Raw genomic sequence first — 22,181 nt, forward strand, 5'->3', positions numbered from 1 at the left:
GCTGTGTGTGCGCAGCACTTTGCTGTTGCGGCGTGGAACTGTGTGGGAGCTTGACAGATGGTCAGTGTCCAGATGAATGAGGACTGAACGCTGCCTGGACCACCAGAAAGTGAGAAGCTGCTTGTAGGTACACCCTCAGCGCATGAAGGCTTGTTCCTAGTCAACTCATGAAACCTAAAACACTGGGCCGAGTCCTGGGGTGGCTGGGTGGGCAGTACTGGTGGTCTTCCGACTGAGGAGACCTGTTGATGGAACACAGCTTTCGGGGCACAGATCAGATGCTGCTTTCCATCTTCACAGCATTCATTTGATTTTGCAAAGTGATGCAGACTTTGTCATCTCAGACCTTTAAATGCCAACAGCATAGGCTGCTGCAAGAAGAGAATGTGCTGCCCGGGTTGTAACGGACTGAAAGGAGGGTGACACCAGCCACAAAAATCAACGCAAATGGTTGATTTGGGGGAACAGGACGGGGGGAAGGTGTGCTAGGCCCAAGTGAGGTTAATCTTGATACAGGGAGAAGCCATCAATACAGGAGGTGGAGGGAATCCACTGGCCAGTGAGTGTTAAAAGGGAGTCCCAGGCACTTTCCTGCTTGGGCATGCTCTGCTCTTAGCTGGATGGCTGAAAGGCAGCCTGAATTTTCAGAGAGACTTGCTGGAGAGGCTCGGGAGGAGGGGAGATGCTGCAAATACAGGAAAATTTCCAGAGGCTTGGACCTGGAGGAGGTAGGGGTTACAGGTATCAGTGGGAGCTGTTAGCACTTAGCTCTAGAAATGGATGAGGTTTGAAGTGAGCTCGGAGCTGGTGCTTGGAAGGGGCGAGGTACAGAAAGGAGCTAGTAGCAAAGCAAGCCTCAGGTGCTGGGTCTGTAAATACAACCCTCTGAGGGGGACCTGGAGGATCAGGCTCTTTCTGGGAGGTAACTAAACCTGGTGGGGAAATTGTCTGTCCTCACAACAGCTTTCAGCCTGAGACTTAAAATCCCTCTTCCTTCCCTTTCTTAGCCTTTAACTGGGGTGACACAGCATTCGGGGGACCCCAGTAAGGCCTCCAAGGTTGAGGCTGCTCGGGAGCAGTCCTGCGTACTGCAGCTCTTATGCTGACAAGCAGGGCAGGAGCATTTGCAGTCACATCTCTTATGGCATCGCTCCCTTCTTCCAGAGTGAAAAACAAGTATTTCCACTGGCTTTTCGGCATGCCAGACAGCAGACATTCAACAGAGACCTTGGAGATGTTTAGAGAGGAGTAAGCAGCCACATGAAAGCAATGGAAAACGTGCTCGCAGCCCCTTTGAGGGCTGCGCTCCTCTGGAGGCAGGGATCCCAACAGGATCCTTCACTCAGGGCTTTCACTTTATGGGGTGCGGCCAAGTCTCCCAAGAAGGAAAAGACTCAAAGATGCTGACAACTCGTTTAAGCCTCATGAGTCTTGTGGCGAATGGGATTATTCAAGCCAGGCTCGGGAGGGAAGAGTGTCCTCGCAGTAATGCTTAAAAAAAGCTTCAGGAGCTGAAACCAAAGCTGGCCAAGGCACTCCGGCTTGTGCGCTGTGAAGAGCAGCCAGCTAATTACCAGTTGCTGTGGCCTCTCTTCTTGTATTACTGTACGGAGGGGAGTTGAGCTTGGCTACAGTTTGCTGACAATCCTGTTAGGCAGGGCGAGTCCCAAGCAGAAGGAGCCCCTCAAACCGAGGGAAAAGTACCATTTTCTGGGATAACACCAAGGACAGCCAGTGCAGGGGAAAGCCACTGCATAAAGAGGTGTCTGTGATTCTGTATCTCAGAAGTAAAGACTCATTTAGAAAGTGTTGAAAAGTGTTAGGAGGGGGAGCAAGAGACGAGGTTAACTGGTGGTAGCGGGGTCTTCCCTGGGCTGAGCCCTCCATGGTGTGCAGAGAGGCTCCGACCTGCCTGCTGAGCTGAGCTCCTGCATGGCTCCGGGGATGCTCAACCTCCACACCTCCAGCTAAGGCCACATGAGAATATTTCCTTTCAAACCAAGCACCCAGAACTAAAACCTCCCCAGCACAGGGTGGGGATGCTGCGGGGCTGTAGCGGTGCAGGATCGGCCCTCGCAGAGGAAAAACCTGCCAATAACAACCAAATAATAACAATACTGACATTCCTGAACAAACAAACTATCTCTGGTCTCTCTCAAAAACACATTTTCTTGAACTGTATTTCCAGCTTGGCAAACACAACTAAATTTACTGACATGAATTTCCACACAGTTGTGCCACTAGGAAACAAACAACAACAAAAAAGTCGAGATAATTTTGTTTGTTTAAAAAATATCTTCAATAAAAAGAACCAGTGCTCCTTTTTTTTCTTTGAAAGGGATGGAGAGAGAAGAAGGTGGGAAAAGGGGCAGATAAATTAGGAAACCTGGGTCAGGAAAAGCAAAGACTAGTGTTGGTCTTCTGCAGCAGGGCTGAGCCGGTGCGTGGCTGAGCTGGGCGGCAGGACCCCGGCGTTGCCTTCGTTTCAGCGTGGAGGGCAGGGGCTGCTGGTAGAAATGTTTTAATTCTGGGCGCAGGGGCTCCAGTAAACCATTCCTCATGCCGTACAAAGATATGCAGATATTATATGTCTTCCCTGCGACATTTCCCATCCCATGTGGAGCCCTGCCTGGTGCCAAGCTGTGCCCGAGGGACGAGGGCAGACCCCTGGGCTTCTCCCCACCGGGAGCCATCGCTTTCAGGGGAGGCCAAATAATACCTGCGCAGCCCCCGCGCGTGTTTTCCCCTTCACTGAGGTCTGTGAACGGAGGATGCAGGGTGCTCTGGGTTTGGGGTGACAAGCGTGTGGTGTCCTGGGGCTGGACCGGTGCCGTGTGATGGGGACTGGGCGCTCCGGGACAGGGGCTGGCAGAGGGGGCAGCTGCTGGGCAACCCCTGCCCACCCTCCAAGTGGCATCACATCCTCATGGCATCACCGCTGCTGGGGTCCCGTCTGGCCCCTCCAGAGCCCCTTAGGCAGTTTTGGAGATGGGGGGGGCCATGGCCGCGGGGTGCTGCCTGCCCTCTGCCTCTGTCCGGCCCCGGCGCTGCCTGTCCCCGATCCACCGGGAATGCAGACGGGGCTGCAGCACTGTCCCCAGCCCCATGGGCCACTTCAAACAGATGGAGCGATGCAAACCTGACAAGTTTTTATATGTACAGAGACGCTTGTCAAACCCCACCTCCCGCCCCTCGAGTCCCCCAATAAAAGCCAACAAAAAAAGCCTTTAAAATAAAAAGTTAAAAAAAAAAAAAAAAGAAAACAACAACAATCAGCCTCCCCCTCACCCCAAAAAACCCCCCAACCCAGTCCCCAACTGGGGCTCAGGTGGGAAACGGGGACATGCCGTGTCCCCGGGTGTGGCGAAGAGGGGATAAAGTGACCTTTTCAAAAGGGGGTGCGGGTGGAGCCGGGGAGGGGGAGCCAGGCCCCGGGCGCTCTCCTGCGAGCTTCCCCGGCTCGCTCCGGCCAGCGGCGGGGACGGGGCAAGGGTTCAGTAGTACGAGCCGGCCCAGGCTGCGCTGCCACAGCGGCACCAGCCCCGGGGACAGTCCTGGAGGGTGGCCCAGAAACCGGGGTGACGGTTCATAGGTAAAAAGCTAAAAACTTGGGGGGGGGGAACTGGCAGGGAGGGCGGCGGAGGGGAGGAGGCACCGAGCCCCCCCGGCCGCCGTGTCCCCGCCGGCGTCCCCACACGGCCAGCAGGCACCCTTAGGACTCCGAGGAGGAGCGGGAGACGCTCTGGAGCAGCGATTTGTATATGGCAGAGTTCAGGAAGCGAGGGTAGGAGTCTCTGTGCATGAGCGTGTAGATCTGGAGCTGCGCGTCGTCGAAGGTGTGCGAGGACGGCTCCTGCATCTTCCGGTTGATGACCTCCCGCACCCGCGAGTCCAGGCTCACCTGGGTGGCAGGGAGAGAAACGGGGTGGGGGGGGATTGAGGGACCCCAATGCTGAGCCCTCATCCCCAGCACCCGCCCCTGCACCCCTGTACAAGCTCTCGTGGGAAGTTGGGTATCAACGTGGCACGTGGCCAGACCACAGCGTGCTCCACCCCGGAGTATATTTACACCAGAGCCGGGGTGTTTCGGAGAGAGCTGCAGGGAGGAGCAGGGAGGTCTCCGGGTCCTCCCCGTGTCCCCTCGCTGGGCACAGGGAGATGGGTTGGGGTGCTCCCACCCTGGGTGCCCCCACTCTGGGGATGCTGCGAGCCGGGCTGCAGCATCTCCTCAGCCCGCTGGTGCCCTCGTGAGGTTTTGGCCCCGCAGCACAACCCGGCCCGTGGTCCCGCTGCCGGCGGCGTCCCGGGGGTTCTGGGGGGGCCAGGGACGCCCTCCCCACCGCCAGGCACAAGCGTGAAGCAAACCCCTTACCCTGCCAAACCCATCCCCAACCACCCAACCCCAGCCCCAAATTGCCACAGGGCTGCAGCGGCAGCCGGGACAGAGCCCTTTCCCTAAAAAACACCCCCCAGCCCCATTTTAGCCTGAGCCACCCCCCGAGAGCCGCGGGAGGGGCTCTGCCCCGTACCTCCTTGGGCGAGAGGATGGAGATGTAGTCCTCGTAGATCATCCTGGCCTTCTCGTCGATGGTGTGCTTGTTGCACTCGTTTTTGAGCTCCTCGCACGCTAACCAGAAGAGCATGTTCTCCTCGCTGTACTCAGTCCGCAAGAACTCCCGGAAGACGTTGCGACCCGCCGGGCTCTTCATCAGCTTGTCGAAGGACTGTGCCCAGCCCCGCACCTCCTCCGGCGTGGGTTTGGTGCTGCCGGGTCCCAGCGGGGAAGGCAAGGGGACAGCGTTACGGCCAGCCCGGGAGGGCTGCGGGCTCCCTGCTGGGTCCCTCCCTGCGCGGCTCGGCCGTGCTCATCCCTGGTCCCATCCTGGAGGGACTGTGCCCGAACGCATCCCCCGTGCGCACGCCGAGGCCGTTCCTGCTCGGGCTCCAGTTAGTACAGAGGCTTTCGGAGGTCGCTCATGGGGTCTGTCCTGGCTCTGCTCGACTGGAGCACGGCCTTGCTTTCAGCTGAATTTTTCCAAGCTGAGACGTATTTTGGTGCTGGCTTTAGCACAAACCCAAAAGGGAGCAAAAGCCCTTCCCCTGCAGAGCGGCAGCTCCGAGCTGCCCTGGCTGGGGAGGGACTGACATGGGTCCATCATCCCTAACAGCTGGGGGAGGGAGAGAGGGAGGCTGCTCCCCAGCAAATACTCGTTACCTGCTAAAGCAGGCAGGAGCAATCAGTATCAGTGGCTAATTAGCACGTCTGAGCCCTAACCCTCCTGCTCCAGGTGCTGCAGAGAGCACCCACGTCTGGGCTGCATGCAGGGGGTTGTACCCATCCCTCAGGGAGTGGGTGCTCAGTGCAGGGCACCCCCAGAGCAGGGTGCCTGCAGGATGAGGTTCTGCCCTTGGGACATGGCCTGAAAGCTGCTGAGGTCCTTGCATGCCTCAGTTTCCCTTTGCAAGGGGCCCAAGCGCCAGAATCGCAGAGGGCCGCAGCCCGTGGCTCCAGGCTCCCCACTTCTCAGTGGGAACCAGGGACACGCCGCTGGAAGCAGCACCAGGACCCCCCCCCGAGTCCTGGCACCCTCATCCCGCTTCCCGTGGGTGCACCAGCGGGGGGGGATGCGGGGCTGGGTGCCACGGAGGGTGGCAGTGGGTGCCATGCTGTGCCGTGCCGGTCCCCCCAGCCCACCCCCAGGGCGCTGCCCCTGCACTCACCACGCTTCACAGTTTGGGATGGTCTCCAGTTTGGTCTCCCGGGACGCCCTCCACGCTCGCTCCCGGTCCTCGTTCCTAACAGGGACACAGAAAGGTAGTCAGGGGTGTTGGGGACATACCCAGACCCCCACCTTGAGTCCCTGACTGGCCCTGGCCACCACATCTCCTCCACGGGCACCAGCCCCTCCGGTCCCCCCAACTCGGCTCCTCCCTGGCACCCAGCCCGCCCCGGCACCCGCTGCCCCGGCGGCACCCGAGCTCCCTTGTGCAATTTTGCCGTCATCGTGCAAGGGTGTTTCCTGCGCTTGGGCACCGCCGTGGCCCCGGCCCCGCTCCACCGCCCGGGACGTGTGCCAGGGCGAAGACGGAGACAAAGCGGCTGCAGGGCCAGGCAGCGGGAGCTGGCAGAGGTCAGTGCTGGCTCAGCCCATGGCAAAGCCGTCATGAACCGCCATGAATAAACACCAATAAATAAATAAATGGCGGTGGCTGCAGGGCCCAGGGCTGCGGCTGCCGGAGCTCAGCACCGTGGTGCGCTCGGCCCCCGTGCCCGGTTATCACCGTCTCCGGCCAGTGACAGCCCCGGCTTGCCCAGGAAGCCGGTGGCTGGGGTAGACGGAGAAATACGAAGGGCCGGACCCTGCACCCCTGGGACACCCCGGCACCATCCAGCCCGGAGGCTGCGCGCGGGATGGAGGTGCCGGGGCCCGGGGGTGCCGGCATCACCCGTCCCCCCGTCCCTCGCCCCCGGGGGTGCCAGTGGCACAAGGGGAGAGCGGCCTCCAGCCAACTTCCCTCGGGCCCTCGAATTTCGGCACCCGGCACCAACCGCAGCGCTTCCTGCTTGCAACACTGTCCCTCACCGCTCACACAGGATTAAATGTGCAAACTTCTTCCCTGGCGGCACGGGCGGCTGGGGTGGGTGAAGCTGTGGGCACGTCCCTGCCCACGCCGTCCCCGGGGCTTGCTGCCTGGCACGCCTGAACCCCAAAATGGTTGGCACCGGTCACTGCTTGCTCCGGGAGCGGGGTACAGGAGGGATTTCTGTCCCGTCTCTGCTTACAGGCTCTTGCAGAGACGGAGAAGGGACACAGGGAAGGGTCACCCTGCCCACAGCCAAACACCACAAGCCCGGGGCAGCGTCTGGGAGGGAGATGTTCGGGGTGGGCTGCGAGAGGAGCCGCTCACCGCACTCGCTGCCTTGCAAATGCAAGGAAATGAGATGGGATCAGGCGAGATGGGGCCCCGAGGACACAGCGGGGGTTTGCACCGGGCTGATGCAGCAGCGCTGGGGATGCCCCATGGGTTTACACGGTGCTCAGCTCCAGGGTTTGTTGCTCCTCCAAGCTCAGTGCTGTCGGTGGCCGTAAAGCCCAAAGCTGCTGCAAAGCCTGAAGGCGTCAGCAGCCTCAGAGCGGGCTGATGCTGAGGATGGAGAAGAGCAGACGAGCTCTTCAAAATCTCTGTTATCCAGAGAATAAGGAGCTGGGGATCCTCAGAGAGGACGGGAGATGCAGCCGCAGGCAAGCGGCTGGTTATGCCCCTGGCTTTGGGCAGCGCTGGGAGGCCAGGGCCGGACTCTGCACCCACTGCTCCAAGGCAGAGCTGCCCGGAAGGGCTCCTGCGGGTGAGGGCCACCCACCTCGGGCAGGGCACTGCGGCTGCGAGAAGGCAGCCGTGACGCTGGGCAGGGAAACCCAGCTCTTCTCCCGCCCTGACCTGCCTGAAACAGGCAGCAAAATCCTCCTGCCTGCACAGCGCTGCGTCCAGGGGTCCCACTGCCCGGCCTTGCCACCCTGCCTGGGTGCAGCCGGGTGCCCGGGGAGGGCAGGATGGGGAGGCAGAGGTTGGGCAGCTCGGCTGAGCACCGCACTGTGCCGCCGGCGCTGCCTGCAGCTTCCCCCGCGCAGCCCGGCCGGGGCCGTCCAGCCCCAGGAGAGCTGTTAGGGCAGCCCAGAGCGGGGTTTCCCGGTGCCACTATCTGCTCTGTACATTTTAAAAGATTTGGCCGACAGGCAGGAGTCACGGTGCACTGAGGCGAGGCGAGGGTCGGGCTCGCAAGCTCGCTAGGCTCTGCGCAGAGGAGAGCAACGCGCCACGGCACCACTGATGCCCATCTGCTCCGAAACACCATTTACACCCTTTTGAACCACGGCACCATTCCGGCTTTTGAACCCCAACCCAACGCAAGCACACCAGCAGCCCAGAGGCTCGGCTCGGTGAGCGAAGCCGGCTCCATCCCAGCTGCCCTCCTGTATCCACTGCCCGTGGTGCCGCGTGGGTGCCTGGATCTGCGCCGAAGGGCTGCGGAGCACCCAGGGGTGGGGGCTGCCGCAGGACCCTGTCTCCCTTGAACCCAGGCACCTGCTTGAGCAGCAGCCGTGTCCCAGTGCTTGGTGCTGCATGAAGCACGGAGGACCAGCGACACGAGGGCAACCCTCGCATCTCCCCTCCTTACGGGACCCTTGAATATCGGACGACGAGGCGAGCGGGTGATGCTCGCCGGCCCCGCGGGAGCCTCGGGCCGGGGTGGGCGGTGGGACGTACCATGAGCAACTGCAGCAGCAGCACCAGCAGAAGCAGCAGGCGTTGGGGCGGTGGTTGCTGGCGGGTTGCACCGTTGTCGGAGAAGTCTCATGCCGGGACATCGGAAGGGGTGTCTCTGCGGACGCGGGTCCTGCGTACTGGAAGGCAGGAGGGCAGGGAGCGGGTGAGCGAGCTGCTGACGATTATCCCCCCCACGTGCAAGCACCCGGAGGTAAACGAGGGACCCCTGCGCAGTGACTGGCTGTGATTTAGTTTTGGCTCCCGCTTGCCGTCCCGCCCACCGGCCGGCCCCAAGATGGTCACCACCTCACCTGCGTCCCAGCCTCATACACGGTGGACGGGGTTGGGTCGTGCTTTGGGGGCTCTTCTGCTGCTCTCCGCTCCTCCCAGCCCGTGGGTGAGCCGTGCCGCCGAGACCCCCGGGCTACTGTCCCTGCCGCCTCCTGGACGGAGCCTGCGGGGAGGGAGAGGAGCGGGACCACGTTACCTTCGCAGAGGGATCCCCTGGCTGCGAGCAGCTCCGACGGGGGTTGCTGCATGCCGGGGAAAGCCCTTTGCAGGCAGCGGGCTGGGGCACGGCAGGCAAACAGAAAGGGTGCAAGAAAAGGAAGTGAGAAGGAACGGAGGAGGGGAAACACGGCGGCAGATGCTCTGCCAGCCCCACGCTTCGCCTGGGACCCCCTCCCACGCTTTGTCGGTGCTGCCAAGTCCCGCAGGCAGCAGCGGGGCCCAGCCGGGCGCAGGGCTCAGCACCGGCCCTGCACGCCCTTGGCCGTGCCCCGTGCCGTGGGGAAGCACGGCCAGACCCCCCGGCGTGTTTGGGCCCAGGATGGGGAAGTCGGAGCCGCTCCACGACATCATGTGAGTGGAAGGAAATGGAGGGGGGGGCAGAGTTTTCACAGCTCCCAGCACTAAACCAAAACTCGCGCCATGCCAAGTGTTGGCTGAGTCCAGTGCTCTGCACCGCTGCTGCGAAACGGTCCCCCGTGCCCGCAGGCCTGCCTGTCCCTGCCTGTCCCTGCCTGCACCATCGGCCCAGCCTGGAGCAGGGATGCTCCTGGGCAGGAGCGGTGCCGGGGCTCAGTGCCCACCTCCGCGCAGGGTGCCGGCAAGGATGTGGTCACGGCCGTCTCTGCCTCCCTGTGCCCCGCTGAGGGCGGCGGGCAGCAATCACGGTCCTTCCTCTGCCAGAAGGAAGGAATGGAAGTGGGGGGCTGCGGGCAGGGAGAGCCCCCGGCCACCCCAGCCCCAGCATCCCTGTCTGGAGCTGCCCCAGGTCTCATCACCTCGGGTCTGAGTCCTGCCGCAGACTCAGCAATGGGGACGGAGCCGGGGTGCAGGTCCCAGCTGGGGACAGGGCTGTCCCCAGAGCCCCCCCGGAGCCCACGGCCGCCCCCGTGGGTGCAGCCACCCTGTCCCCGGCACGGCCATTGCCCGGCAGCCCTTTCCGTGAGCTCCTCGCCTGGGCCCTCGCAAACCCTCCCGCTGGCTCCCATCGCTCCTGCAGGAACGAAAAAGGAGAAAGTCTGCGTTTCGCTCCCAATTGTCCCTATTTATAGCCCTGAGTGCTGGCAGGACGGACGGCTGTGACCTTGTCACCCGGCTCAGCAGCAGGCTCTGCTCCCTCTGGCACCGCGCTGCCCTCCCGTCCATTTAATGCCCCTCTTTTCTCCCTTTCCTTTGCTTCCCCCAGACCAACCGTCTTCCCCTCCCGGCAGCCGCTCTTCCCCCTGCCCACCCACGGCGACATCCCACTGCCGAGCCCACTCGCCCCGCAGTGCCCAGCCACGCTGCCGTGCCCGGCGCTGCCGGGGGGCTGCAGCCCCACGGCGGGGTGGGGAGAGCCAGGCTCTGGGCACGGCTCCCAGCGTGGCTGCGGCACTAATTACAGCAAGCGGTGCCGAGGCTGTGGGAACGAGGCGAGCAGGAGGAAAACCTGAAGGCTGGGAAAACCCTGCTTCCTCCGAGCGCGCCCCGAAGCAAAGGCAGCCCCAGCTCTGCCGCGGCCCCGGGGTGCGGAGCAGGCGGATGGGGGGTGGCCAAGGGACAGGGACGTGGGGACAGTGCGTGGCACTGCTCCAGGGGGACTCCGCTCCAGGCACTTTGCTTCTGCAGCTGGTGTTCGACCTCGGCCAGAGCAGACCCGCAAGCAAGAGACAAAACACCCCGGAGAGGCAGCGGGACGGGGCGGCATCCCCCAGCAAGGAGCACCCCCTCCCCACACCCATGGGGTGCACTCAGCACCTGTCCCGGGTGCTGTGGCACCCACCCAGGGCCGTATCAGCTCCGTGGGCTGCGCCAAGGGGGACAGGGAGGAGAAGGGAGGCGTGGGGCTGCACGGGGCCCCCCGCCCGTGGCACCGAAAGGCAATGCCGGTGTGCTCTGGCTTCTCAGGGCTGGTTTCCCAGCCCCGTGCACCCCTTAACGTCCCCGTAGCACCCCACCCCACCACGGCCGCCGGGGCCGCGTGCCGCGGGGCCGTTTCCGGCTGCCCCGGGGCCGGGCACCGCTGCGGGGCCGCGGGTGCTGGCGGATAAGGAAGTCCCGGCAGGCAGCGGAGCCTATGAGCGCCGGAGGGAAGGCGAGGGCACACGCGCGAGGCTGCGAAAAGAGGAAGGATGACAAAAAGGGGACGTTTCCCCAGCAGAGAGAAGAGACGCCCCAAAAGCTGCCCTCGCCCAAACCCCGTGAACTCCTCGAGCCCCCCCCATGAGCCTTTGCCATCACTGTCCGGTGCCCGGTGGCTGCAGCACCCAGCCTGGGAGTCCCCATGTGCTGGGTGTCCCCAGGCTGTGCCCGCTCACGCGCCCGTGATGTCCCCACCAAGCCTGGCACCGCCCCGTCCTCTCCCCGAATGGAGAGGGGACCCCCCATGCAACCGAACAAGACGAGCTCTCCCCAAAATCGCTTTTGAAGGGAAACGTCCCTTTCCACCAGGCTGCTCCTTGCCAGGGCGCTGGGTCAGCCCTGTCCCACGCAGCCGCACACACGGTGCCCTGTGCCCCGCTCGCTCCGGGCAAAGCAGTCGCTAAAATCGCCCTGTGCCAGCTGCAGTGGGAGCTGTGGCAGCAGGGTGCCCACGCAGGCAAAACCAAGGTGACGGCAAATACTGGCCACGGGGATGACACCCCTCCATGCACCCAAATTTCCCCGAGCGCCCCGGCCAGGGATGATGCCGTGAGCGGCGTGGCATCCCCCTCCGGTCACCCCCGCCTCTGCAAAGTGGGGCACAAACCAGCGCCCACCCCGGCGTGGGGGCACCCACGGCACAGCCCGTGCCGAGCCCCCGGCGTGCCCACCCGACCCCGTGCTGTGGCTGGTGGGAGGGCCTGGGGGGGCACAGGGGGAGGCGGCGGCGGCGCGTCCGTACCTGCAGCCTGGCCATCGCGTGGTGGCGACGGCGGGTGCCGGCCAGGGTGACCCTGGCCGGCTCAGGGGGTGCGCAGCATCGCCAGGACCGCTGGGTCTGAGGGCAGGGAGACGGGAGAAAAAAGAAGAGAGAAAGAGAAAAGAAAAGCGGCCGAACACATCCTCTCACAGGAAAGGGAGTGGTAAGGGAAGTGGCAAACTCAACTGAAGAGTTCAGACCTTTTTTGGGAAAGCCCCGGCAGGGCCCGGCTGCTCCCCTCGCCGCTCCACCGTGGGGCCGGCTGCCCCAGTGGGGCAGGAGCGGGGCAGAGCGAGCCTCGCCGGTGGCGGAGCTGGGTCGTGCTCCTGCTTCCCACCCCTCGGATGGAGCCAGTGGCCACCACGGGCCCGAGAGCAGCCGAGCTGGGGCTCCCCAGCTGGGACGGGCACTGACCGCGGCGCCAGCTGCAGCCGGGCATCTTGGAGATTGCCCGGGCACACGGGCGCTGGAACGGCCCCGCGGCCGAGGACGCGGCCAGCGTGGCTTCCCCAAGGAGTGACAGGCAGGATACGTCCCCAGGGTGGGCACGGGCCAGTGCCCAGCACCCAGCTGAGGCCGCTTCGAAGCGACGGTGCTTTCTGCCAGGCTATGCCCCCGCTGTCCCCGGGGCTCCGGCGCTGCCCGTGGGGCGAGGACCTCGTCAGCGTGGCAGGCAGCGAGGGAGGGGGGCCGGTCCCCGAGGGTGGGCTGAGTCAGAGCCTCCCGCCATCCCTCCCAGCATCGTCCCTGTGATGCGGGGATGTGCCAGCCTGCCTGCCACGCAGAGCGAAGCCCGGCTCCCTCGGCCAAGAGTGACTCACAAACAAAGTTGTTTTGTTTTTTTTCCTCTTCAGGGGGGGAAAAAAAAAAAAAGAAAGAAGAGAGAGAGAGAGAGAAATCAGACACCCAACCTCCGTTTCCTTGATTAAATTTGCCCTCGGCACCACTGCGGGTGGAGGGGGCTCTGGCCCCAGCACCGCACCAGCGACCGAAACCGCTTTGTGGTCTCTGCTGGCGGCTGCCTCCTCGCTCGCGTGGGCTTGCCGCAGGTGGAAAAGGGAGAAAAGGGGAGAAAGAGGGAGGGGGGGATGTCGGCATCCCCTGCACGCTCCCCCGGGGCCGCGGGGCTGGGCCAGGCGCCCGGCCGAAACACGTGCCCATTATCAGCCCGGCCCAGTGCCCCACTCGGCGCAGCCGCTTCCCTCGCCTTCCCCGGGGACGCCGAGCTGTTATCTCCTCTCTTCCCAACACCACATACCCCGGCACCCAAAAACCAATGTGGTCACGCTGCCGCCATCCCCAACCCTACCCTGTCCAGATGGAACCCCCCCCCGCCGTCACCCAAAAGTCACCCTCAGCTTTGGCAGCTCCTTCTTCTGCCAGCGCCCACCCCGCCATCGCCGCTGCCTGCACAGGCGCCCAGCACCGCTCTTTCTCTGGTCACCTGAACTTCATTTATTTTCCAGATGGTTTTCTGGGATTCCCTCTGCTGCTGCCGAGCAGGGCCAGCTCCGAGAGCCGAGGGATGCCGGGATGCGGCCACGCTCCTGCAGGGGAGCACCGAGCACCCCCAAATCGCCAGCCTTGGGGCACCCACTGGCACCAAGGGTATTTTTATTCTCCAGCTGCCTCCAGCCATGGTATGAGCTGTCTGCTCCAGGAGGGACCTTCCCTTCGTATTTTATGGGTCAAAACCACGAGGGCAGCTTCGCTGCTCATCACATGGGGATCGTTCGGCCGGGGGCGATGCACAAACCCCCCTGGTGCTGGTGGAGAGACCATTCCCAGCCAAGCTGCTGGCACGGCTGAGCCCCTGCCCAATGCCAGCAATGCCTCGGCGGGGAGCAGCGCCAGATCCGTCCCCTCTCCGTGCCTCGGGGGAGCTGCAAAACGCCCGTCACCTGCGGGACCAGCCACACTGGATCAGTGCAAGCAGAGCTTGGCAGCCCCGGCTGCCTGCACGCCGCTGCTGGATTCTCCAGTGTCTAATAAGGGCTCAGCGCAGCCTGCAGCTTCCCCGCCTCCTCCCTGCCTTTCTCCCGGGAGGGACCCAGCATCTCCGACCTCTGCCAAATTTGGCTGAAACCGGCCACCAAGTGCAACCAGATGCGGGCCAGCCCCGCAGGCAGGCCCAGCGGGCGGTGGGGGGCTGGCACCCCGCGGGCCCCCCTCTGCCGGGGTTACCCCGTGGGCAGGCACCGCTGCCGAGCCCCACAGCTGCCGCCCGCCCCCGCAGCCTGCCCCAGCCACCTGCCAGCGGCACAGGAAGTTTTAGGAGCTATTTTTAGACCCAGCTTTCCCCCCCGTCTTTAGCAATCTATTAGAAAAAGACTAAAGAGGTGAGGCTCAAGCCCCGGCACTCTGCGGGGACGGGGCTGGGCCGACCCCCATGCTACCAGCACGGAGGTGCCGGGGGTCCCGGGCACCAGCCGGGTCAGGCTCCCCTGGTCCCGCCGGGGTGAGGGGGTGGCAACGCTCATGTGGCTGCGCCCCAGCCGTGTCCCCACCGCCCTGCCGAGCGCGTGTTGCCGATAACGCCGGCAGATGTGCCCGCGCACGTGGCGGAGGAGGCGGCGGCGGCGGCGAGCGGATGCCTTTGGGGAGCTCCTCTGCCTGGCAGTGATTTTTCTGCCATCGCCTGAGAGTGGAAAGGCAGGTCCTGGCTATGGGAACCGGGAGATGCTGCAGCGTGTCCCAACACCTCCCTGGTCCTTCATACCGCAAGGGCCGACGGTTCCATGGGCACCTCTCCTGCCAGGAAGAGGACAATGCTGGGGTCCTTCTCTGGACCGGCCACCTCCTCCGCTCCCTGCCCCTCTCCTCTCCTGCAGCCAGAGTGTATTTCTGCCCCGAGCGTCCCCCGAGCCAAACCCCACTCGAAAGGACTGTGTGAACCTCCCCAGCATCTGCTGGAAAGAGGCAAACGGACCCACAGCTCTACCCTGGCACAGCCACCATGGCCGAGATGGCCACCGTGGGCTGCCGGGTGGCACGACAGGCGCAGGGCTGCCGGCACCCTCCGCTCCGGCCCCGGCTCTTGCACAGAAACGTAGTTAATTATTTCATAGCGTAAAAATAGCACCCGCGACAATCAGCTGGGGGATTTAATAAGGCAAGCCCTGACAATTATGTTTCTATTAGTAGAGGTATCGTGGCGTTGTTAAGGCAGACTCCTATTAAGCATTTGGTAATGATCCATGTGAAAGGAGAAGAAAGATCACGGTAATCAATACTCAGCAGGGGCAAAACCACATGGACGGAGCCCAGCGGCTGACAGGAGGGAAGGGAAGAGGAAAGGGAGGGATATGGCATTGGTGTGGCCGGGGTGAGAGCTGAGCCAGGTGGGTGGCAGGGTGCTCCTCATCCACAGGGTGCTGCCAGCCCGGTACCCGCTCATCCCCATCCCAGCGCGGGCAGCACCGTGTTCCCCCGGGGACCACGGGGCAGAGGAGGGGGCATTAGTGGTCAGTTGGGGGATAGGGATGCTAGGAGGACCCAGGATAAGAAGACGAGGAATCGCCCTTTCCGAGGAAATGAGGAACCAAAGAGAGAATCAACCCCGGATCGGGATGAAAAGGACGGACCCTGCATCACAGGGAAACGCTGGATCAAAGGGTCGCTTACCACGGCTCCAAGAGCTCCCCGATGCAGCCGAGGGGTGATTTTCTCCCCAGCCCTGGCATGAGACCAAACCCCACTGGCTGCATCCGGAGACCCGTGCCAGCATGGGAACCACCGGCTGGGCACAGGGAGGAGGTCTGGGAGCCTGCGCCGGCATGGGCGGGAGGTGGGTCCGGCTGCGCCGAGGACAGGTCCGGCCCTGCTCTCCAGCCACGCTCCCTGCCCAAAGCACGGCCCTGCGCCACATTGATGTGGTCAGGGCAGGGCTGAGCCCGGCAGCCGGCTCAACCAGCGGTGGGACTGGCCGGGCCGGGGCCACACCAGCACGACGGCTGGGAACAAGGGGGACCACCCCCCAAACGCTGCACCCCGGGGATGTTTGCCCACCGCGGTTTATTTGCTTGGGCAGCTGCGGGCCCTGCTGCCCGCATGCTGCCAGCCCTGACGATGCCTTTCGGGGTCTGGCATCAGGCAGATGTCACCCCTTGCCGGTGAGCACTGAGGGCTCAGATGTCTCCCTGGCCCCAGATCCAATGCCACCATGGGTCCCGGGACCAGAGCTTGCAGAGCCGAGCTTTTGCTTGCACCAGTAAGAAAACTTCCTGCCACGTCAGACTTTGGTCCTACGTTCAAACAGTGAGGGACTGAGGAAGGAGTCCCCCAGGACCTACAGGCAAATACCCAGAGCAAGGGAGATTTGGTGACCTGACACCCTGTCCCAGCTCCAGAGCATCCCAAGGGACATAGGTGACCCCCGTGCTGCAGTCACCGCAGCCTCACCGGTGCCGGGGCAGCGGTGATGCTCTGCCCTGCCCCAGCTGCAAGAAGCAATGGGGAGCTCTTCCAGCAACTCGTGTCCTCCGAGACTGGCCATGCCGGTTATTTAAAACCTGACCAAAGGGGAAGAAAGTCGGCGGGGTTCGGCTCGGCCATCCCGGGGGAGGAGCTGGCAGCACCGGGAGGAAGGAAGCACTGTCACCCTGCGTGGCCCCTGTGCCACAGAGGCGGCCCCCGGCCCCGGGGCACGCTGCTGCCAGACAGGGCTACGGGAGCCAGCGGGGCAGCAGGAGCCCGGCCATGGGGGCATGCCCGTCGCAGGCATTCTGGGCTCAGACTGCGGGAGCGGCCCTCGCTGGGGACCTCAGCAAGAACCTCGATGCGACAGGCCATGGCGGTGCCCCTTGCCGAGCCCTCTGGATGCTGCAGGGCTCGGATGTACCATCGGAGGACACAGGAGCTCCTCTGCCATCGCTGTCATGGCAATACATTTCCCCAGCCCCAAATCCCCTTTGCGAGCTCTCTCCTCATGGTAAAACCTGCACTGGACTTGCAGGTGGCATCTTTGCTTGTTTTTTCTTGTTTTTCAAGGCTAGCTTGAAGCTTTCCCTTCCTTTTCCGGGGTTCCTGCCTGCTAATGCCAATATGTACCTGTTTGCTCTTCTCCTGCCCTTTGCACTGAAACGCTGCTTGGGCATTTGCCTTCTGTCGGAGAAAACTACTTAAACCCCAGTTGGGTTCATGCCTGCAGGAGGGGGAGCAATGGGAAAACCCAAACCCTTAACCCCAAACCCCTTTGCTGGCTCCCTGACCCGCTCTATACCGAGCCAGCAGTAAATCCATCTCCGGCAGCGGGCTTCCAGTGCGCCCGCAGCCCGTCCCCATGCACCCAGAGCCATGGCCACACGTGGGGACATCGAGGGCTCCGCTCCCCCGTGCCCATCCTGTTGCTGCCCCGGAGCCTCCGCAGCATTTCTGCCTCCAGAGTGGGCAAGTGCTGACAAGCAAGTCTGGAGAGTGGCAAAGCTGGGCCCTCAAACCCAGCGGATCTTCATAGCCTGAGCAAAGAGCCCTCAAAAGGTCAGCTGAGGCTGTTTCCAAGTTCTTAGAGAACTGGAAGGGCGGCTTGTTATAAAACTCTACCATACATTTTCCTGCTGTCAGGAAACCCCCTTTTTTCCATGTCTGAGATGAATGTTAAAGCTGAACCCCAAAGGACTTTGTTGTTGTTTTCGTTGCTGTTGCTGCTCCACCCTCCCCCCGGTTAAATCTCTGCTTCCACGAAATGGCCAAAGGCAGGAGGTTTTGCAGGACGGGTGAGCAGCAGAGCGCTCCCTGCCTCTCCCGGTAACTCATCCTGGACGGCCGAGGTCCCACGGACCCAGAGGAGCCGACGGGGTGGGCTGGGGCATCACCCTCCGTGCCCACCCCAGTGGCTGGGGCGGGGGGAAGTCACAGGCGGGAGGTCTCTGTCACCGGTCCCCCCCGAAGACGGAACCCAGTGGATTTCCAGCCAAAAATAACAGAAATAAAATAATTCTCCGTACTCCCAGAGAGCGCTTTCACAGAAGGGTGAAGGGTCAGTCGAAACTCAGGGGTTGCTGCCTTGTTTTATATGGTGCTCTGGATCCAGCAAGAGCCAGGATTTTGACTTCACTACAGTTTTACACCAAAGCCACCGGCTCCCACATCCCCAGGTCCCTCGCAGGACCCGGGCAGGCCAGGGGGCTGCGCAAGGGATTCACCCCACAGCTCGTGGACCAGCACAACCCCAGCTTGGCCCCAGCTCGGCAGAGGGCCGGCGGCTCCTGCAGAGCACGCACAGCTGGATTTAAGATGTTCGATCCCTGCAAAAAGTTACGGGTGTCCTGAAAGTCATGGGCGCGGCGGGGAGAGAGGGCCGGCGGAGTTATTTGCCGCAAACAGCGCCGCAGCTCAACGCTACCGTGGCATGGCCGCGGCAGCAAGGATTCGGGACTTCCTGCAGGTCACCCTCCCTGTGCTGCATGGGGCAACCCGTGGCGAAACAGCTGGGGAAAGAAATGGGCTGGCCGAGCCCGGTACTGATGGAAATGGACTGGAGGAGGCTCGTGTGGCGCTGGGTGCAGGACGGTATGGAAAGGAAAATGTTTGTGGCACTGGATGCCCATTCCCTGAGCCGGCTGGAGCAGGGGTGGTCATGACCACCGCAGAGCAGCTTCCCGGTCTGCGACGGGGCTGCTGGAGTCCCCGCAAGCCAGCGAGTTCAGTTTCTTCCCCTCTTACACCACAGAAGATGTCGGACATTCTTCCCCCATCCTGTCCTCCCCATGGGTGAAAAACATGTTGTAACACACTGGGGGACGAAAATAACTGGTGATAAGGTCCAGTGTCTTTTCTTCCCCCCACATTAAGAGGTAGCTATGAAATAATGTATATAAACAACTGGCTTTAGGTCCACCCCTCTCTGAACAGCTTTTGTAATGGAAATGCATAGAGAGATGTGCAGAGTCGAATAAGGAACTGAGTAATAGGAAGTCTCGGCGAAGGCCGTGGGCACCGGCTCACCCGGAAGCTGCTGTTATTCCAGGCAAGAGCCTGAAGCGCTGAACCCCGAGAGCGCGTAGCGCGGCAGCACGAAGGCGGCAATGCCTGCCGGCCTCGCTCTGCCGCGGCTGCTCTGCTTTTGGGGTGCTCAGGCATGGCCGGGGGGTTGGTACAAGAAACCGGCCCGAGGAGCAGGAGGAGCTGGAAGGCAAAGGCAGGGCACCCCACGGCATGGATCAGGAGCAGCACCAGCACCAAGCGTGGCCCTTACCTCCCCTTGAGCTGACTTTCCAAAATAGTTTTATCCAGAGGATAAAAATTTGGAAAAAAAGAGGAAAAGCAACAGCAGCTTGAGCCCATGCTCTGCAGAGGTCGAGAAGCAACATGGTGGCTGCTTTGCCACTCCGGACCTGTTGCTCACAGGGAAGAGCCCTGAGCATGGAGCTCACCAGCTCCCTTTGCACGAGCCCAGTGGAAACTCAAGATGCTGTAGCCCAAGTCCAGCCTAAAAGTGAGATTACAACCCAAGATAAGCAAAGACAGGAGAGGATGCACTTCGGGAGGTGGCAGAGATGTGCTGCTCCCGCACCTCGGGCAGCCTCAGCATTAATTACTCTGCCAAGGTATTTTTCTCCCTTACCCTCTCTGGGTTTGAGTTGCATTATCTGATTATCTGCCTTCGGTTCCTTCTTTTTTTTACTAACAATATCAAAAATGGGCACCCACACCCTGATTGAGATATATTCATGTCACTAGATTCCTGCTTCTCCACTATAATCTTATGAGGTGGAGTTTGTTTGATTGCCGAAGAACACGACTGTATTTTGATTAGTGGCTTGAGTCATTTGTGGGGAAGGGCGGACGCGGAGGAGCTAAAATCCTTGTAGGGAAATCTGATGTGGCGCTCTCCCTTGGGAGATATTCTGAAATATGCGCCCACTGGGGCAACCCGTTTTCCCAAAGAAAACGATATCCACCAGGCCAGCAAATGCCATGGGCTCTGCTCATCCAGCGTGACATGGGATGAGCGTCTCTATCGACGGGGATGGCGGAGACGCATCCAGAGGGGAATGAACTCCCCTCGCAGCAGGGAAATCCCTCCCACTCACTTAACACTTTTTGTTTAGTTTCTTAAATAAGGCCATGGATCCGCGCCAGAGCAGCCTCATGGAAGTGGTGGGGAGAGGGAGCTTCCCGGGGGAACCTCTCCGTGCCCAGAGACGCACCGCGATCCACACGCGGAGCAGCTCCGACAGCCACGCCTGGCCCTCTCCATCCTTCGGCCGTGGGGACGCGGCGCCAAGTCATGGCATCCAGCAACACTGCCCACATCATGGGCTCGTGTTGGGTGACGGTCGGATGTCACATCCCTATGGGGGAGAGCTGCGTCCCGGCCACCACCGAGCCAGGTCCCCCCAGTTGACCCTTTGGCCGTGCTGCTGCTGGAGGACTCAGCGGGGACCAGAGCCCGTGGTCGCCCTGACCTCGGCCAACCTCCCGGAGCTCCGGCGCTCCCCGCTATCCTGGCCGGCCAGGTCAGGGCTCCCCATCGCTGCTGCTCTCTGCGACGAGGCATGGCACCCCTTTGCATCGGGAGCGTGGGGAGGCGCACGGGGAGCCTGCCTGGCCGAGCCGGTGCGTGGATGGATGCTCCTGCACGGCCCTGGCACCCACCTGTGGGCGCAGGGAGGGCCGGGAAGGCCTCCGGGGGAGATCCTCCCTGCAAGCTTCCCCCCCGGGGCTGGGCAAGCCCCGGTGCAGCCGGCCCTGCGGCTGGAGGGTGCCCCCCTCCTTCCCCCTGCATCCTCCTCCTCCTCGCAGGAGCCCTGCCCTCCCCCGGGGTGATGCGGCGGGGAGGGCCCCCTCCCTGCTCGGTGCTCGGGGTCCCCCCGCCCCGCCGGCCGGTCCCCACGGAACGTCTCGCTGCCCACCCCCCACCCCCCCCTCCCCGAGCCCTCGCACATGGGGCTGGTGACAGGCAGCAGCCGGACACACGGACGCACACACAGCCAGACACACACAGCCCGACCTCGCCATCAACCCCGGCACTCCGCGGTGCTCGGTGCGTGGCCGGGGGTGCGGGGGGGGGGGGGGAAGCGTGCGGAAGGGAGGATGCACGGGGCGGGGGGTGCATGCAGAGGGGAGCGTGCAAACGGGGGCGGCGGGGGGCGTGCAAAGCGGGGTCCGCCCGCGGGCCGCGGGGAGGGAGGCTGGGCTGGGCGGAGGGCGAGGGAGGGGGCGATGGGCCCGTGTCCCCGTGTGTGTGTCCCCCCCCCACCCGCCCCGCGGCATCCCGCGGGCGGCGACGGCCCCGGGCCGGGGCGCGGGGTACTCACGGGCCGGGCATCCGCGCCGCCGCCGCGCAGCGCCGTCCGCGGCCGCCGCTGCCCCGCTGCCCCCCGGCCGCCGCCTCTGCGCTGCCTCCGGGCTCGGCACCGGAGGGAGAGGGAGAGGCAGCGGGAGCGGAGCGGAGCGGCGCGGCTGCACTGCGCACGCGTCCCCCGGCCCCTGCGATTGACTTCCTAAAGCAATTGCAGCTTTGGCACTTCCTCACGTCAAAACACACACACACACACACACACACACACACACACACACACACACACACACACACACACACACGCACACACACACACCCAGCGCCCAGCACCGGCACCCACTATGGGCACCCAGCACCGGCACCCTGCACCGGCACCTACTGCATGCACCCAATACTGGCAGCCAGTACCAGCACTATGCACCCAGTGCCGGCAGCCTGCACCAGCACCGTGCACCCAATACTGGCACCCTGCACCAGCGCCCAGTATGGGCACCCAGCACCAGCACCCTGCAGCAGCACCTACTACATGCACCCAGCACCATGCACCCAGTACTGGCACCCTGCACCAGCACCCAGTATCAGCACTTTGCACCCAGTACTGGCACCCTGCACCAATTCTGGCACTGTGTTGGTGCCATTGTCAGCACCCAGTACCGGCACCCTGCACCAGCACCATGCACCCAATACTGGCACCCTGCACCAGCACCATGCACCCAGTACTGGCACCCTGCACCCAATACTGGCACCATACATCAGCACCCAGTACTGGCACCATGCACCCAGTACTGGCGCCGTGCACCAGCACCATGCACCCAGTTCTGGCACTGTGCATCAGCACATTGTACCAGCACCCTGCACCCAATACTGGCACCCTCCATCAGCACCCAGTACCCAATACTGGCACCCTGCACCAGCACTGGAGGTCCCCTCTGCCCCTGCGGGGTCCTCGCCCGTCCCTGGAGCGTGGGGCAGGGCTGCCTGTGGAGCTGCTCCCCTGACTGCTTCCCGGCTGAGAGTCCCTGCTGAGGACCGGCTTTCCCTAAATCAGTGGTTTCTCTGTTGTGCTTGGTTTTTTTTTTCAAAAGGGAGGATTATGCGTCGCTAAAAATAAAGGGTGATAAAACTTTGGGAGAGAAAGGAGGCATAAAAATTTCATGATCTTGCCAGCCAGGGAAATTATCCCACTTTATTATTTAAAACCTCATTAAAAGCCTTTTCCCTGGGAGAGACAGTGATCAAACCACCGTCTATTTCAATCCTCGAGACGTGCACTCCGCTACG

General features: G+C 62.8%; 1 protein-coding gene across 3 annotated transcripts; it reads right to left on the bottom strand.

The window, feature by feature from the left end:
• Positions 1-3,572: 3,572 nt before the first annotated feature.
• On the bottom strand, positions 3,573-21,076 carry RGS19 (regulator of G protein signaling 19). 3 transcript variants are annotated; one of them, XM_072878878.1, is made up of 6 exons: positions 20,917-21,076; positions 8,580-8,722; positions 8,269-8,405; positions 5,722-5,796; positions 4,530-4,764; positions 3,573-3,901 (listed from the first exon to the last, which is right to left on the bottom strand). In XM_072878878.1, the coding sequence occupies exons 3-6, from the start codon at positions 8,367-8,369 to the stop codon at positions 3,713-3,715; spliced, it is 600 nt and encodes a 199-aa protein (XP_072734979.1). In that variant the 5' UTR covers positions 8,370-8,405; positions 8,580-8,722; positions 20,917-21,076; the 3' UTR covers positions 3,573-3,712. The 3 variants fall into 3 exon arrangements, with proteins under 3 accessions (XP_072734979.1, XP_072734977.1, XP_072734978.1); XM_072878876.1 differs by lacking the exon at positions 20,917-21,076 and adding an exon at positions 11,639-11,769; XM_072878877.1 differs by lacking the exons at positions 8,580-8,722; positions 20,917-21,076 and having other exon boundaries at positions 5,722-5,795; positions 8,269-8,397.
• Positions 21,077-22,181: the final 1,105 nt, after the last annotated feature.

Source organism: Ciconia boyciana, chromosome 14, assembly GCF_034638445.1.
Source record: "Ciconia boyciana chromosome 14, ASM3463844v1, whole genome shotgun sequence".
Classification (NCBI taxonomy): domain Eukaryota; kingdom Metazoa; phylum Chordata; class Aves; order Ciconiiformes; family Ciconiidae; genus Ciconia; species Ciconia boyciana.